The sequence below is a fragment of the Scatophagus argus genome, chromosome 1 (genome assembly GCF_020382885.2).
Source record: "Scatophagus argus isolate fScaArg1 chromosome 1, fScaArg1.pri, whole genome shotgun sequence".
Classification (NCBI taxonomy): domain Eukaryota; kingdom Metazoa; phylum Chordata; class Actinopteri; family Scatophagidae; genus Scatophagus; species Scatophagus argus.
Window position 1 is genome coordinate 17,919,881 of NC_058493.1, and position 13,050 is coordinate 17,932,930.

The window sequence follows — 13,050 nt, forward strand, 5'->3', positions numbered from 1 at the left end:
GCCTTTGCTGAGGTTGTATCTATTACACCTTTCTGTGCATCATTAAGTTTTAACGGGGCCGCGATGTCTTTATTGTTTAAATCGCACGTGACTTTGTTTAACGTCAGCATTTCTTCTGCATCCTGACAAGAAGTCACATTTCATAACTAATTAAATTGATCCCTCCCTCCCCACCGATAGAGTCCACTAAATGGAATTATTTGTATCCGAGTGTCAATATATTAAATAACCGGGGTCTAATGAGTCGGGTCACTGCTTTCTTTTATCTTCAGTCTTGCATGTACACATCTTCATCAGCTAACAGTCTCCTTAAATGGAGGATGAACATGCTGGACTGAGCCTCCCTGGGCGAGAGCCAAGCCCGTCTGACTAGGCTGTTAATGCCCTCACATAATCCTACTAGCAGGCTAACACAGAGCTCTTCAGCACGAGGGGAAGTGCTGGTGGAACAGCTTCTACACACACACCACACACACATAGCAGTACACACTTAAACACACACTCACAGCCACACGATCATTTCCCTGCTCTATTATTCTCTTATTATCATGCTAACAGTTCCAATCTAGCTGTGCTAATTGGGAGACTTACACATTCTCTTTAACAATGTCTATTTTTGTGCTTTTTTTTTTTTCCCAGTGCATTAATAAGAGCCTCACACTGAGAAAATCATTTGTGCCGGGGAGACAACAAAAGCATCTGAGAATACACAAATTAGCCCTATTATCTTTGTGCAATTACCATACAGCCCTGTGTTTATTTAAACTCATCTGATTGATTTAAAATATTTACCATAATGCTGTAGTTTTGGAGTCTTTGCTTCTCTAAATTGGGAACCAAACAGAATCATTGCATTTAATTACTGCACTGGATTGGATAACATGCATATTCCTTTTCACAGTAATAAAGAAATGATTACAATTCAGCTAATTTATCTTATGGACCAAACGCCAGTTTGACAGAATTTGTTTTTGTTCCTGCTGGGGGATGTGGTTAGATAATTATTTGTACAGCCATAGACAAAGGTTTGATGCTTCAGTGGCAGTAAAAAAGGCTCTGTATAGGAATGGTGACACACTGTCACAAAGCATGTAAGCACCGGTCTGTGTGGAAAGATAGAGGAAACAGTTAATACAGTCTGATACAGGTCAGTTATTAGGTGGGAACTGCCTCTCACGGACAAAGACCTTACATTGGTTGGATTTATGTTGCAACAGGACCATGACCCTTGGCGTCCTACGTGTACAGCTGGATCACACTGGACCAGCATTACAAAATGTGAAAGTCCTTGAGTGGCACAGCTAAAGGATGTTGAGTTTTTCTTGAAAAACTGATGTGATGATAGCTGCCGGTCATGGTAGATGTGAGGCATGGCAGCTGTCTCACATCCAGCTTGACCAATCTTGACAACATTTGCTCATAAAATTCAGATTTGTCAGGCTAACAGATGTTTCCAGAATATCTAAAGTTCTGCCAAAGTCTAAAATGTATATCACTAGACAGATAATGGCATTATTGTCGCTGCCATTATTAATAAAAACTGTGAGTGTGTGACACAAAAATCTTTGCATTAAACTGCTCAGACTCTATAGCTACTGCTGTCTGCGCACTGTAATTCATATTTCCCCCCCTCTTCTTAAAATGAATACAATTTGTCTGCATTAAAATGAAAGTAGTATAAGAAGAAATGAAGCATTCACCTGTACATAACTTAATCTAAAACTGTCAGGTTGCAAAGTTGCATGCAAGAACAACCCAAACACTAAAGTGTAACAGAGTGTGCTGCATTGTGTGACACACACTGACAAAAAGAGATAATTAGGTACATTGAAAATGAGAGAGATCAGTCAGTGATGCCCCCTTTTATTGAGGTTGTGCCTTCAATATGACCTGTATGAATAATGAATGTCATTTGTCCTCTGTCTTATATCAAAATCTAAGATTTAAAATCTATCTCTAGATTGTTCACTGAATAAACCGTGGTCAGGTAATTGCTGGTGTGTTTGAATTTAATTTTAAATCCTTGGACTTTTAACATCTAACCGCTGAATGTACGCATGTTCCCCACTGTTTCTTTTCTCCATTAAAGACGTGTGAGAATGCTTCTAAGGCTTTGAAGTGTGCAGTGGACAACGATATGCTGGCCTTCTCTCTTTTTATCTCTGCTTTTTTCTTTTTAAATGGGAGGGATACACACTGTATGTGTGTTTCTGTATCTTTGTAGACACAAGGTTAAAGGCAGAGGCACAGATAGTGTGTACATACAGTGAGGCTGGAATTGTATAGAGAGTGAACGACAGGTCAAATGGAAGTAAACAGAACCAGGCCTGCTTGATGAACAGATCCTTTAAGGTTTCAAAAACAGGTGTGGAAAAACACATGGTACACAATGGCATTCACAGAAATGTAATACCTCTCACATACTGGATCTCAGAGTATGCTCCATATTGTCAATTCAGTGCCACATCTAATGACAAATGACAGTTTCATGAAAATGTGATATTTTTAATGGATAGAAAAAATAAATAAATAAAGTGTTAAGGATTAATGGTGTCCCTCTGTTTCATCTGGGGAACTCTGCTTTCTCCTGCCTGTTTGTGAAGATAAAGTTCACCCTGACCTTTCCACCAATATTTATTCTCTTGATGTGTCTATCAACGCGCAGGTCCCTGTGTGCCTGTGTACTGTATGCGATTGCCTCTGTGTATGAGTATCTGCAGGCCTGCGTGCAAGAGTCAAACCACATTTTGTACTTTAACGGACCCATCCTTGAGGAATGCATGAACTGGCGTTATTACCACATAAGAGGTGAGGGAATGGGTGCTTGTGGCATGGCTGTGCACAGTGCTGGGTTGAAGCTTCACTTGAGAGAGCTTGAGAGTTCCACATCTCATGAGTGCACGTACACAATTTTATTTGTATCTGTTTGTATTTCTATCCCAAAAGAAGGCTGCTCACCTCTTAGCAACATGCTTCTTGCCTTGAGCTCTCGTGTACTTTAACTAGAGAATGCATATGAAAGGACATGCTAGCCAGCAGAGTCAACCTGATGCTGTTTAGCTGCTCATCTAACGTGGCTGCTCCATTAGGAGCAGGAGAAAGTGGGTGTGATTATGAAATAGAAAGCCATGAATTGAAGACGTGGGGTGTCTTAATGATGAGACAAAACAAACAAGAACAACTGAACAGTGTGCTCATTATTTCTTTTTCCTTTTTTTTGATAATCTCACAGACTCAGAAAGATAAGTAACTTGTGGAAAAAAAACAGTTCCCTGCTAATATATATGTTTAATTATCACATGTGACTTGGTGGTGTGTCAAATTTTCAACTAAATCAACCGAAGAGTTAATCTCATCCTGGGATTGAATTAGTGCCAAGACGATTTCAACAGCGAAGATGGACTGAAGGCATACAAACAAGCTGAGGGAAAAACACACAAAGCCTTGAGCTTTAACTTTTGATAAGCCCCTAACACTGCAATCAAAACATCTGCTATCTTAAAACAAGTGACATTGTAATCCCGAAGGACAAAGACTAAATCTCTCTCCCTCCCCCGTAGAAATGATGAGAAAGGATAAAAAAGAGAGATGGCCATTCAAAAGGGAAACTTGATTAAACTGCATGCCGCCTTGCTCCAAACCTCACTAACTAAACCTCCATAACCACACACATCTGATGGATTTCCTTCAGTCCACATGCAAAAAGCACCTTGAAAGCAGACACATTGCGTGCCAACAGCAGTCTCCAGTTGCAATCCCCGTGGTTTTATTGTTTGCACAGTTTACAGTGTCCACTGATGTGATCAGTTACATCATCAATAAGAGACTTTAGCGAGAGACTTTCTCTTGGTTTCCTCCCTGAAGCCAAAACAGAAGAACTTTGAAGGCCGGTGGGATCTCCAATAAAGTTCAGTGCTCTCCATGCTAATAGCAGAGTAACTCATTCCCCCCAACACTGCTTACCACTTTGCTAAAAGTCTGTGACATACAGGCTGGAAGCTTGTTTACAGAACTAATTAAGTCAGAGCTGTTATATATTAAAATGGCCAGGGCATTTTAAGAGGCAGCAGTAATGAAAACAGAGTGGAAAAGAAAAATGCTTCACTAACTTGCCCCTGACTCTTCTTCTTTATCTACTCCCCTTGCTACTCCAACTTGAGAGGAATGTCTATTATCACACTGGGCATTTGGTTAAAGAGAGAGAACATCTTTTTGCTTTAAAGGACTAGCTCTTGGATTAACAATTTTGCACACAATCAAACTTAATTGAGAGCAACCCCTGTTTATTCTTGGGTGGTGTTATGTCTGAAAAGTGCGGCTAGTAGAGGCTGATGGGAAGTGGAACAGATGGGGAACTGAACATCTGACTCTTTTGTTTAATTGTGGATGTGACTTTTTTTTTATCAGGGAAGATCTGTGGCACATTTGGTCAAGGGAGAGGCTAGCTAATTGGGCTCTGCAAGAAAGGACTTTACTTGTATCTCTGTTCAAGTGTTTGAAATGGATATTTAGAAGTATGTTGCCATGAACACTCAGCCCCCCAACGTCTCTCAAAACTATGCATCAAGGGGAATTTTCAGGTATCATTTGCCTTTAACTCTGTGATGAAAGTAAGGGCCTCTAAAAGTGAGATGCATTAGGGCTGTGCCCTTATGCTCAATGAGCATAAGTAAAGGGCCCTCCATGATATGAGAATTACTATCCCCTCAGTGGCGTATAAGGTGCTTCAATTTAGAGTGTTTTCTAGACAGAGTGTCATGCTCTGTGCTTCTCTTAAGTGGGGTGTAATATGATTTTTTTTTTTTCCCCAATAGACTGTCCACTGTTGAAGTGAAAGGTCCAGGCCTAGTGGCTTCACAAGAACATGTTGACAGAACAGCCTTTCTCCTGCAAAGAGCTCCTGAGAATTTGGTTGTTGTGCTAACTGCTGTTTGAAACCTGACGTTTGTGCATCATAAGAGCAAGCTGTGTTACGCAGGCAGCACCTTGCAAGGAGAAACAAAAAACAAAGAGTTTATCCTGCCATGACTGCTTAAAGCTGCTGGAGGAAAAGCTTGTTGCAAGGGAATAGTTGAAGAGGTGTCAGGAAAAAATGGAAAATGAAAGGAGAGGATGGGGAGTTGTCCGTAAGTAGAACAAGCAGAGGAGGAGGACGTGAATGAAGAAGAATGTGCCTGACACCAAGGACACCCAGCAGGAAAATGTTAGCTCTGCACAGGCAGCCTGCCCTCACAGCCTTGACCACTGCCAGTGACAACCCTGGATTACCCCGTGCTGTCTGCCCATGTCCAGCTACATGCTGCTTGGGTGGTCTTTTTCACGGCGCTCCGTCCTGTATCACATAAGCTACATACACACATACGCAACCACACTAATGAGTTACAATGTCTGGCATGCGGGGCGTACATTCAAAACTAGAGCAACACATAAATGTGTACCATCGCGAATATGGAAGCAAGCGGGAAAAAAACAAAAATACAGAAGCATAATGACAATGTGAGTTTTAAGTAGCTCTTGTGCTGTGTTAAGACATGCCACGTTGCCCGTCTGGGACCAACTCGTTTCAGAGGCATTTACCAGCCTCTTTCATGTCCCCCACCTCCAGGCTCTTCTCCATCAACAGGACTCATTAGCTGTTGTTACACCACCCTCCACCTCACCCCCTCCTTTTTTTGTTCATTAAGATGTGCTAATTATTCTCCTCCATATTTTAAAGCCTTCCCGATTACCAACAGGCAATTAACATTTGATGAGAGTGATGAATGTTAGTGTGACACAAAAATTAAAGATAAAAAGACAAGAAATATAAAAACAGAAAAAAGATGGGAAGAAGATGATAACAGAAGTTAGCAATGCTGTTTAATGTCTAATTTTTATTGATCTGTGCCATTAAATCCAGACGTTTGGGTCATGGTGACAGCAGTGCTGCACCAGTAGCACTCAAGTGGGTGAAATGTTGTGTAGTAATCAGAGTGGAAGAAGTGAGAGGCGTAAGCTGCTGAGTGTTAGAGGGCCAACAGAAACACATTCACTGACCTGGATCTGTTGCTGGAGGAGGTTGATTTTGTGCTGCTGCTGCAGAAGCTGCTGCTGTTGTCTTGCAATCTGATTGGAAACAGAAGTAAAGACGGATATAAGTATCTGACATAAAGGAGAGTTGGGACTAAAATCATGTGACGCTTCTGTTTTTGATGGACAACTTCATAATGGGACTGTGCTGCAACTTATTGTTAACAACTTGTTATGGTATATTGGAGTACGTTAAAAGACAGTGGCTGCAATGGAAGTAATACAGAGAAGAAAGTAGTGGATTAATGAGTGAGAAACAGTCAAACTGCTGCAAAATCCAACAAAAATAAACACATTTTCAATATTCAAAATGCCAAAATTAGCGGTGAAAGAGAATAAGTTATTTACAGGACGGACAAATGTGGTTATGATGGAGATAACTGGTGCAGGCAGTGTAAGGGTGACGGAGGTCCCTGAGTGACGAGCAGCCGCACCGCAATCCTTCTCATTCCAGCAGTCCCCCTTTCTACATGCCCACTTCATTGAGCATGACAACCTAGTTTTAAGTGTCATTTAATTTTCATTTTTAAATATAATTACAAAGTGTTCACTGTAAGATATCGGCCGTCTGCAAATGTGTCAAGATTAATTTGTGCTGGCTTCCTCACGAGTGTCAACAGTTAATTACTGTGTTGTATCTTGATGGCTTGATGACATTCTAGCTCTCAGCGGGCTCCCTCTCTCCCCATCGCGCTCCCCCCCACCCCCTTCTATTTTCATTAATATTCTTCCATTTTAAAATAAGATCAAATAATAAAATATCTCCTCACTGTTCATTTGAGCTGCAATGTCTACAAAGCCCGCCGAGTTGTGTGTAGTTTGCAAATGAAGACCATTGATTGAAAAAGGAATCAATGCTGTTAATGTATTATTAGTGTACTATGACCAAATGCATCACTCCAAGGTATATGGTCTGTCTCTTCATTTACCACATGAAGGTCTGAGAGTGTGCTCAGAAAACTCTGAGTGAACTCCTTGCTGATAATTGACTCATAGCCATTAGGGTGGCTGGTGATAATAAAAGTGTCGCCCGTGTGGATAGTTTGTGTCCTTATTTCTTCCCAGACATTAACACACTTCATGGCCTCTGCTAATTTGCTGATTTGTACAATATGGCTCATTGGCCTGATTCGCGCTGCAAATCTAATGCCAGACTTGTTCTAATAGGAGTCGATTTATAAGATATAGAGGACTTCCATGTTTAATATAACGTTTAATTCACACATTCCCCCGCATTTGTTAGTACAAGTCATAATAACATTTTTCCTATCACACAGCATAAATGTGGGCGAGAGAGCGTAACAGAAATATCTGAGGCAATATAGAATATAACATCTCTTAAATTTAATTCTATTCCAAATTCCTACCAAGGACCAAGATTTTATTGGCATATTTCAGCCATGAAATTTAATATGAAATAGAAAGTCAAATGGCAGTTTGTTAGAAATGTATTTAATGGGGTTTATTACAGAGATGAGAGCGGGGAAAGAGTAAACAAAAAAGTGGGAATATGGAATGTGGTCAGGGAGAAAAAAGGCTAGTGTCTGCTGTGCAAAAAGAGACAAAGAGAGATAGTGTGAACATGAGGAAACTGTGAGCAGTTACCTGCTCCTGCTGCTGACGAGCTAACTCCATTTGCTGCCTCTGTTTCTCCATCTGCGAGGCGGCGAGCTTCTTCTGTTCGTCGTGGGCAGCCAGAAGCTGCTCTCGCAGGCTGATCAGCTGGGTGATCATTGTGGAGAGCTGGTGTTCCTTTTCTGCCAGGCTCTCCGGAGTACCTGGTGAGAGAGAGAGACAGAGAGCGTCTGAGTCACAAACACAGATACGGATATGTGTTATGCATACCTGAAAGGGAAAAAAAAAAGCACACAAAAGGTTTCATAGTGGCCATGACTAAATAGCCAGGGAGTAGGCTTTTGTAAGGAAGCCTGCCGAAGGCCTTGGTCGTTGTGCACTGCTAAATATAGAAAAGTGACCGTGCTGCATATACCGATCATCAAATTGTGCTATAGTATTGTGAACAATATATCATACAAAGGAAAACACACAGGCAGCAAACCAACCGCAGTGAATTCAGGAACTGCTAAGGTCACTCACAGCCTGGAGTTGTCTGTTTTTACTGTAGCTGGTGTTCACAGCTTTCACAAGAAGAAAGGGAATGAATTGTTCCCGGCACATAGACAAAGAGCTGCGGGGAGCTGTCAACCTGAGATGGCAGCTTATGTCAGACTACCAGTGGGTGAACATAAAGAAAGTGTTGAAGACCGGCCTCAAAACTACACAAGTTTTTCATTATATGGACGTTTCGGCAACACACTGGAGGAGAAACTGCTCAAGCTTGGCAGAAGACCACACACAAAAAAACTGTTTTCATACCAGAAATATGCTCTGAATGCACTGTGACAGTCCTAATTAAATGGAGATTTGTATCATGACGCTCAGCACTGACCAGCAGAGTCTTTATTTTATTGTGTGTGTAGTTACAGTATTCAGTGACAGACCAATAGGCTTACTTCTGTCTGTAGTCACATGTCCACACTGTGTGTGATAGAGAGAGCGGCTCAGCTGCATTGCTCTCTCCCTCTGCCTAATCAATGCTAAGTGATCCTACCATTGACTTACACCGCCAACATAATTGCCAGTGAGAGGCTAGACAGTAACTCACTCTCCTCCCACTGCACTCCTGTGTGACAAGCTGATCTCGGAGAACATACAAAAAAAAAAGAAAGATGGGAAAACCGTCAGGAAAGAGAGAGAGAGAGAGGGAGATAACAACGTAGAGATCCAGATAACAGTACAGTGATGTCTGGCCTGGGGCCAGCAGGGGCTGAATTCTTTCCGGGGTGTCTTCCTCTCGTCTCTGGCCACATCTGTCTTGAGTTTCTCCAAGAGCTCCCAGGGGCCCTCTCCACTCAAACTATTTTAATTTGACTAAACACCTGATTTATTTTATCTCTCCGATGAGGAAAGTCGTTTGTCTTAATAGGGCTTGTCAACCTCCAGAACCCATTCAGGGCAATTTACTGGCAGGCTTGTCTGAACCTCGGTTCGCCTCGCTGTGCCTCCGCTGCCTGCTGCAATGGAAGAGAGCTGCAATTCTCCATTTATCCCCTAACGAAAAAAAGCACCTAAAAGCAGCTATTCATTGGGCCTGCGTGCAGTTTCCAAGGCCTGAATTGACTTCTTATTCACCCGACTACACTTGTTGTGAATGGCTTATCTGTAAAATTGATACAATCAGCACCAATTTTATTAACCTTTGGCTGTGTCCATGAAGGGGCTCCCTTTTACAGGTCACCAGCAAGATGTATCAGTCGTTGTCACAATAAATCACTGCTATCAATACTGTAGGGTGAAGTAGGGAGGGATGAAAGAAAGTAATAAAGAAAGACAGGGAGAAGGAAAGGAAAGAAGAAAAAAAGAAAACCATCCAGATGAAGATGAGGGCCATCAGGCCACAGGGTCGGCACAGATGACCTTCAGTTGGAAACCAAACATCTGGACTCAATGACGCCTTCTCAGCCTGCCTAATTACAAAGTTCTGATGATCACTCACCACTTTAAGATTGTCAACACTGTTAAGAAAACCTTCCAAAATTACACAAATGTTTTGTGATGTACAGCGCATATTTGCATTTCTGTGCAGGAGGACTTGGTATTAAGGGTCCCGTGATGGGCTAGTCTGAATGTGGAGAGCTCAGTCCTGCCCAGACACCAAAAGAATACTAACAGGGGAGCCATTGTTTTGATGTTGAGCTGAACTGTGGGAAGCCCAAACTGCCCTCTGCACTGCGGTTTGGACCGTCCCCCTGTGCTAATTTTAATTCTAATTATTTAACGCAGTTTCTTTAGTGCTGAAATCATCTACAAGTTTATTGATTATTCAAGATTATCATTAGTGCTGATGGCTGAAGATGAACATTTAAACACCACTTTCGGTGACTAAATGTGTGCGAAAACAGTTTCACCTTTAAGACTGTACATAGCTTAGTGGAAAATCAGGCACATATGTTTTTTGTTGAGTGGTTAGTGTTAAAATTTCTTTCTTCCTGCTTTAAATTATGGATCAGCTTTAAAATGCAGATAAAACTTTTATTGGGTGGTGCAGAAGAGGAGAGTCGTGGTCTGCGTCTGACCAGCCCGCTGACAAAAGAGGCCGTTTCCTGCATATTGCATGGCTTTTAACAGTGGTGGGGCTGGGGTCTGCCCGTTAACATGTCTCCTCACATTGCGCTTCCGATGGCAGACAGACAGCGCAGAGAAGCCTTGGCGCTACATAAACCCCAGCAGTCAGCCCAGACCTAACATGTTGTGACATACTCCTGTTAGACGACTGAAGCCCAGTAGGACAATACGAGTCTGACACAGGAAGAGGATCCCAGGAGTGAGCAGTCAAGCTGTGCTGGCACTTTTCTTGTTTTCTTTCTATCTTTTTTTTCCTCAGTCCACCATGTTAACTTCAGAGATGCTAGATTGACACATGAGGGGGGGGGGGGGGGGGGGGGGGGGGGGTGGTAGAGCAACGTTGTTCAGTTTCAGCCTATTCAGCATTCACCTTTTGAGATTCCTGCCTCTTTTAAACGTCACAAAGTAGGGCAGAAAACATCAACGGGTGACTAAATAAATGATAAGAGGAAAACAAGCAGAGCCATGGTTGCTTGGGGAGGGATGGGGGTATTTGAGCCTTGGGGTCTTTGGATAAAAGGCACTTTGTAGGGGTGCGATTTGTTCTGTCCAATACCCACATCTCCCTCTCTCTTGGCTCCCTCCTCTCTGCTCTAATCAAGCAGTCTCTAATTTGGGTTCCAAGTCCAGTACCGGGGAAAAAGAAGGAGGCTTGTTACTTTGAAGAGTCCCGAGTGAATAACACAGATAAAAGATTCAGTCACAAAAAAAAGAAGAAAAAAGTGAGGGAGGGCGAGGGTGAAAAGGGGGAAAATCACAAGGCACTCTATTCTCTTCCCTTCCTTTGGTTACGACAGCTGAGCCATTATGACCAGTGCTGAATTGAGTTTTTTAGCGCCAGAAGACTGGAATTTCTTTGTCTCTCTATCAGTCGGCTATTATGGATGCTCCATATGCTGCAAGCCCATCCTAAGTAAATTAAGACTTGTCCAAATGCTACGACTGTACCGAGCTGTATCTGCACACAGACCGCACATAGCTTGAATGCTTAGCGTGCTGTAGCTCTCTCTCTCCCTGCTCTCTCCTCAAGTGTGTGTGAATGTAGACATGAGTGTGTACAGATGTGTGTTGCGTGCTGCTCCAATCGATAAAAGGTACATGCCTCTGCATGCACTCTGCGGTCATCTGACCCTTTGTCCAATCTTTCTGTGGAAAACACAAAGAGCCAATTGAATAGCAGCTAATGGCATCTGTTGGTACCTTCTTTAGTGTTCCAAATAGGATTTTTTTTCCTTCTCACAGACCTTTCTTCAAAACCATAAAACTGCTTCAACAAAAGCACGAAACGCAAGTCAGTCTTTGTACCAAATTCACTTGTGTGACATTGAATATGACCAAAACACTTGGGTCAGAAAAATAAGATGTATTGAGGTTCTATACTGGCAGAAAACCAAGCTAGAATTATTTGACTTATTTGAAGGCATCCCATTGCTTTTACTGTATATACATGTGTTCAGCAATGCTAGGCCATATGTGTTTTCAGTAATATGGTGTTAACGCATCTCCATGCCCTGCAACCAAGACAATATGAGCAACAGCTGTTTCACCTGGCTTGCTGCCTCTGCTGTGATATAAAAGCTGTTAATCTTGCCAATAAAGCGCCGTTAACAAGCACGAGCAATGACTCACAAGCACATGTCACCCACTGGCAGCAATGACACCTAAGCTTTTCTATGTGTTACAGACATAAAGGCTACTTCGCACTCATCTTTGAAAACAAACAAACAAAAAAAAAGATTTTGATCTTCTAAAACTTTTCAACTTGTGTGCTTGAGACATTTAACAGCTTTTTATTTATGGAAATGCCAGTGGTAAGTCCGGAATGACTTTCTGTAGTATATCTATGCGTCTGTCTGTGTTAATGTGTGCACATATAGTTGAGTATTGATGTGATTTTAGAATGGCTTTAATGGATTTTTTTTGAATAAGTATTCTGATTGGCATATGGAGAGGTTCTTAATGAGAGCACACTTCATCCACAGTGGTTTTGCTGTTCACGCTGCACACTGATGGAGACTAATATTTTGATGATAGAGGAAGCTTCACTCTTCAGTATAATTATGCTAATGTGAAAGCTCCAGCACTTCACTGTCTATCCATGACACTGGACAAGGTACTTCATCAAAGCCCAGATAGAGGCTCGACCTGAACACATTACTCCACAGGAAATGCCAGTGACCCTGAAATTCACACTGAAGACAAAAAAAACCCAGAAACTTTACTTCTGTTCTGTCCATACTTGAATACATCATTCTTTGACTCTAGAACACAGTGCAACACACCAAAGATCCTTGCACTATGGAGGGTGTTGTATGTATGCAAGGCCACATATCGCAAAGAAAAGGAAAACAATCTCCAGTCTTTCTATTCGTCTCTTGTGGCCTTTATGATGATGAGTTTGACCCCTGTGCCCTTAAAATAAATAATAAAAAAATAAAAATCAGCCACAGTTTTCAAGGTCTCTCCTGTACAAAACTCTTTAAGCCTGTGAGACAGTGACGGCCTACTGTCTGCAAAACCTTGTAAGTGAATCAGGAGTCAGGCGGTATCTCGTTCTTTTTACAGAACATTTATCCGTTGATGTTACAAGCACAGATGATGATTAAAGAAGAATGTACTTGATTCCTTGGACTGTGCAAATGAGATCTTTCAAAACACTTTCATACTGTGTATTGACAATGCTTGTGTTATGTCTGGGTTTAATCCACATGACAAGTGACAGACTGAAATAGTTGAACAAGGAGCAAAGCTGAGACCGGTAAATGTGTTTGAAAAGAATATAACCCGATTAGTCTG

At 41.9% G+C, this 13,050-nt stretch overlaps 1 protein-coding gene across 10 annotated transcripts in view; it reads right to left on the minus strand.

Moving 5' to 3' along the window:
* sox6 (SRY-box transcription factor 6) overlaps window positions 1-13,050 on the minus strand; it is a 132,699-nt gene that overhangs the window by 47,045 nt on the left and 72,604 nt on the right. For all 10 annotated transcript variants that reach the window (XM_046388394.1, XM_046388362.1, XM_046388378.1 and 7 more), the window contains 2 exons: window positions 7,675-7,847; window positions 6,037-6,105 (listed from right to left, as the gene is read on the minus strand). In XM_046388394.1, the coding sequence (XP_046244350.1) occupies window positions 6,037-6,105; window positions 7,675-7,847 (242 nt within the window). The remainder of the gene's footprint in view (window positions 1-6,036; window positions 6,106-7,674; window positions 7,848-13,050) is intronic.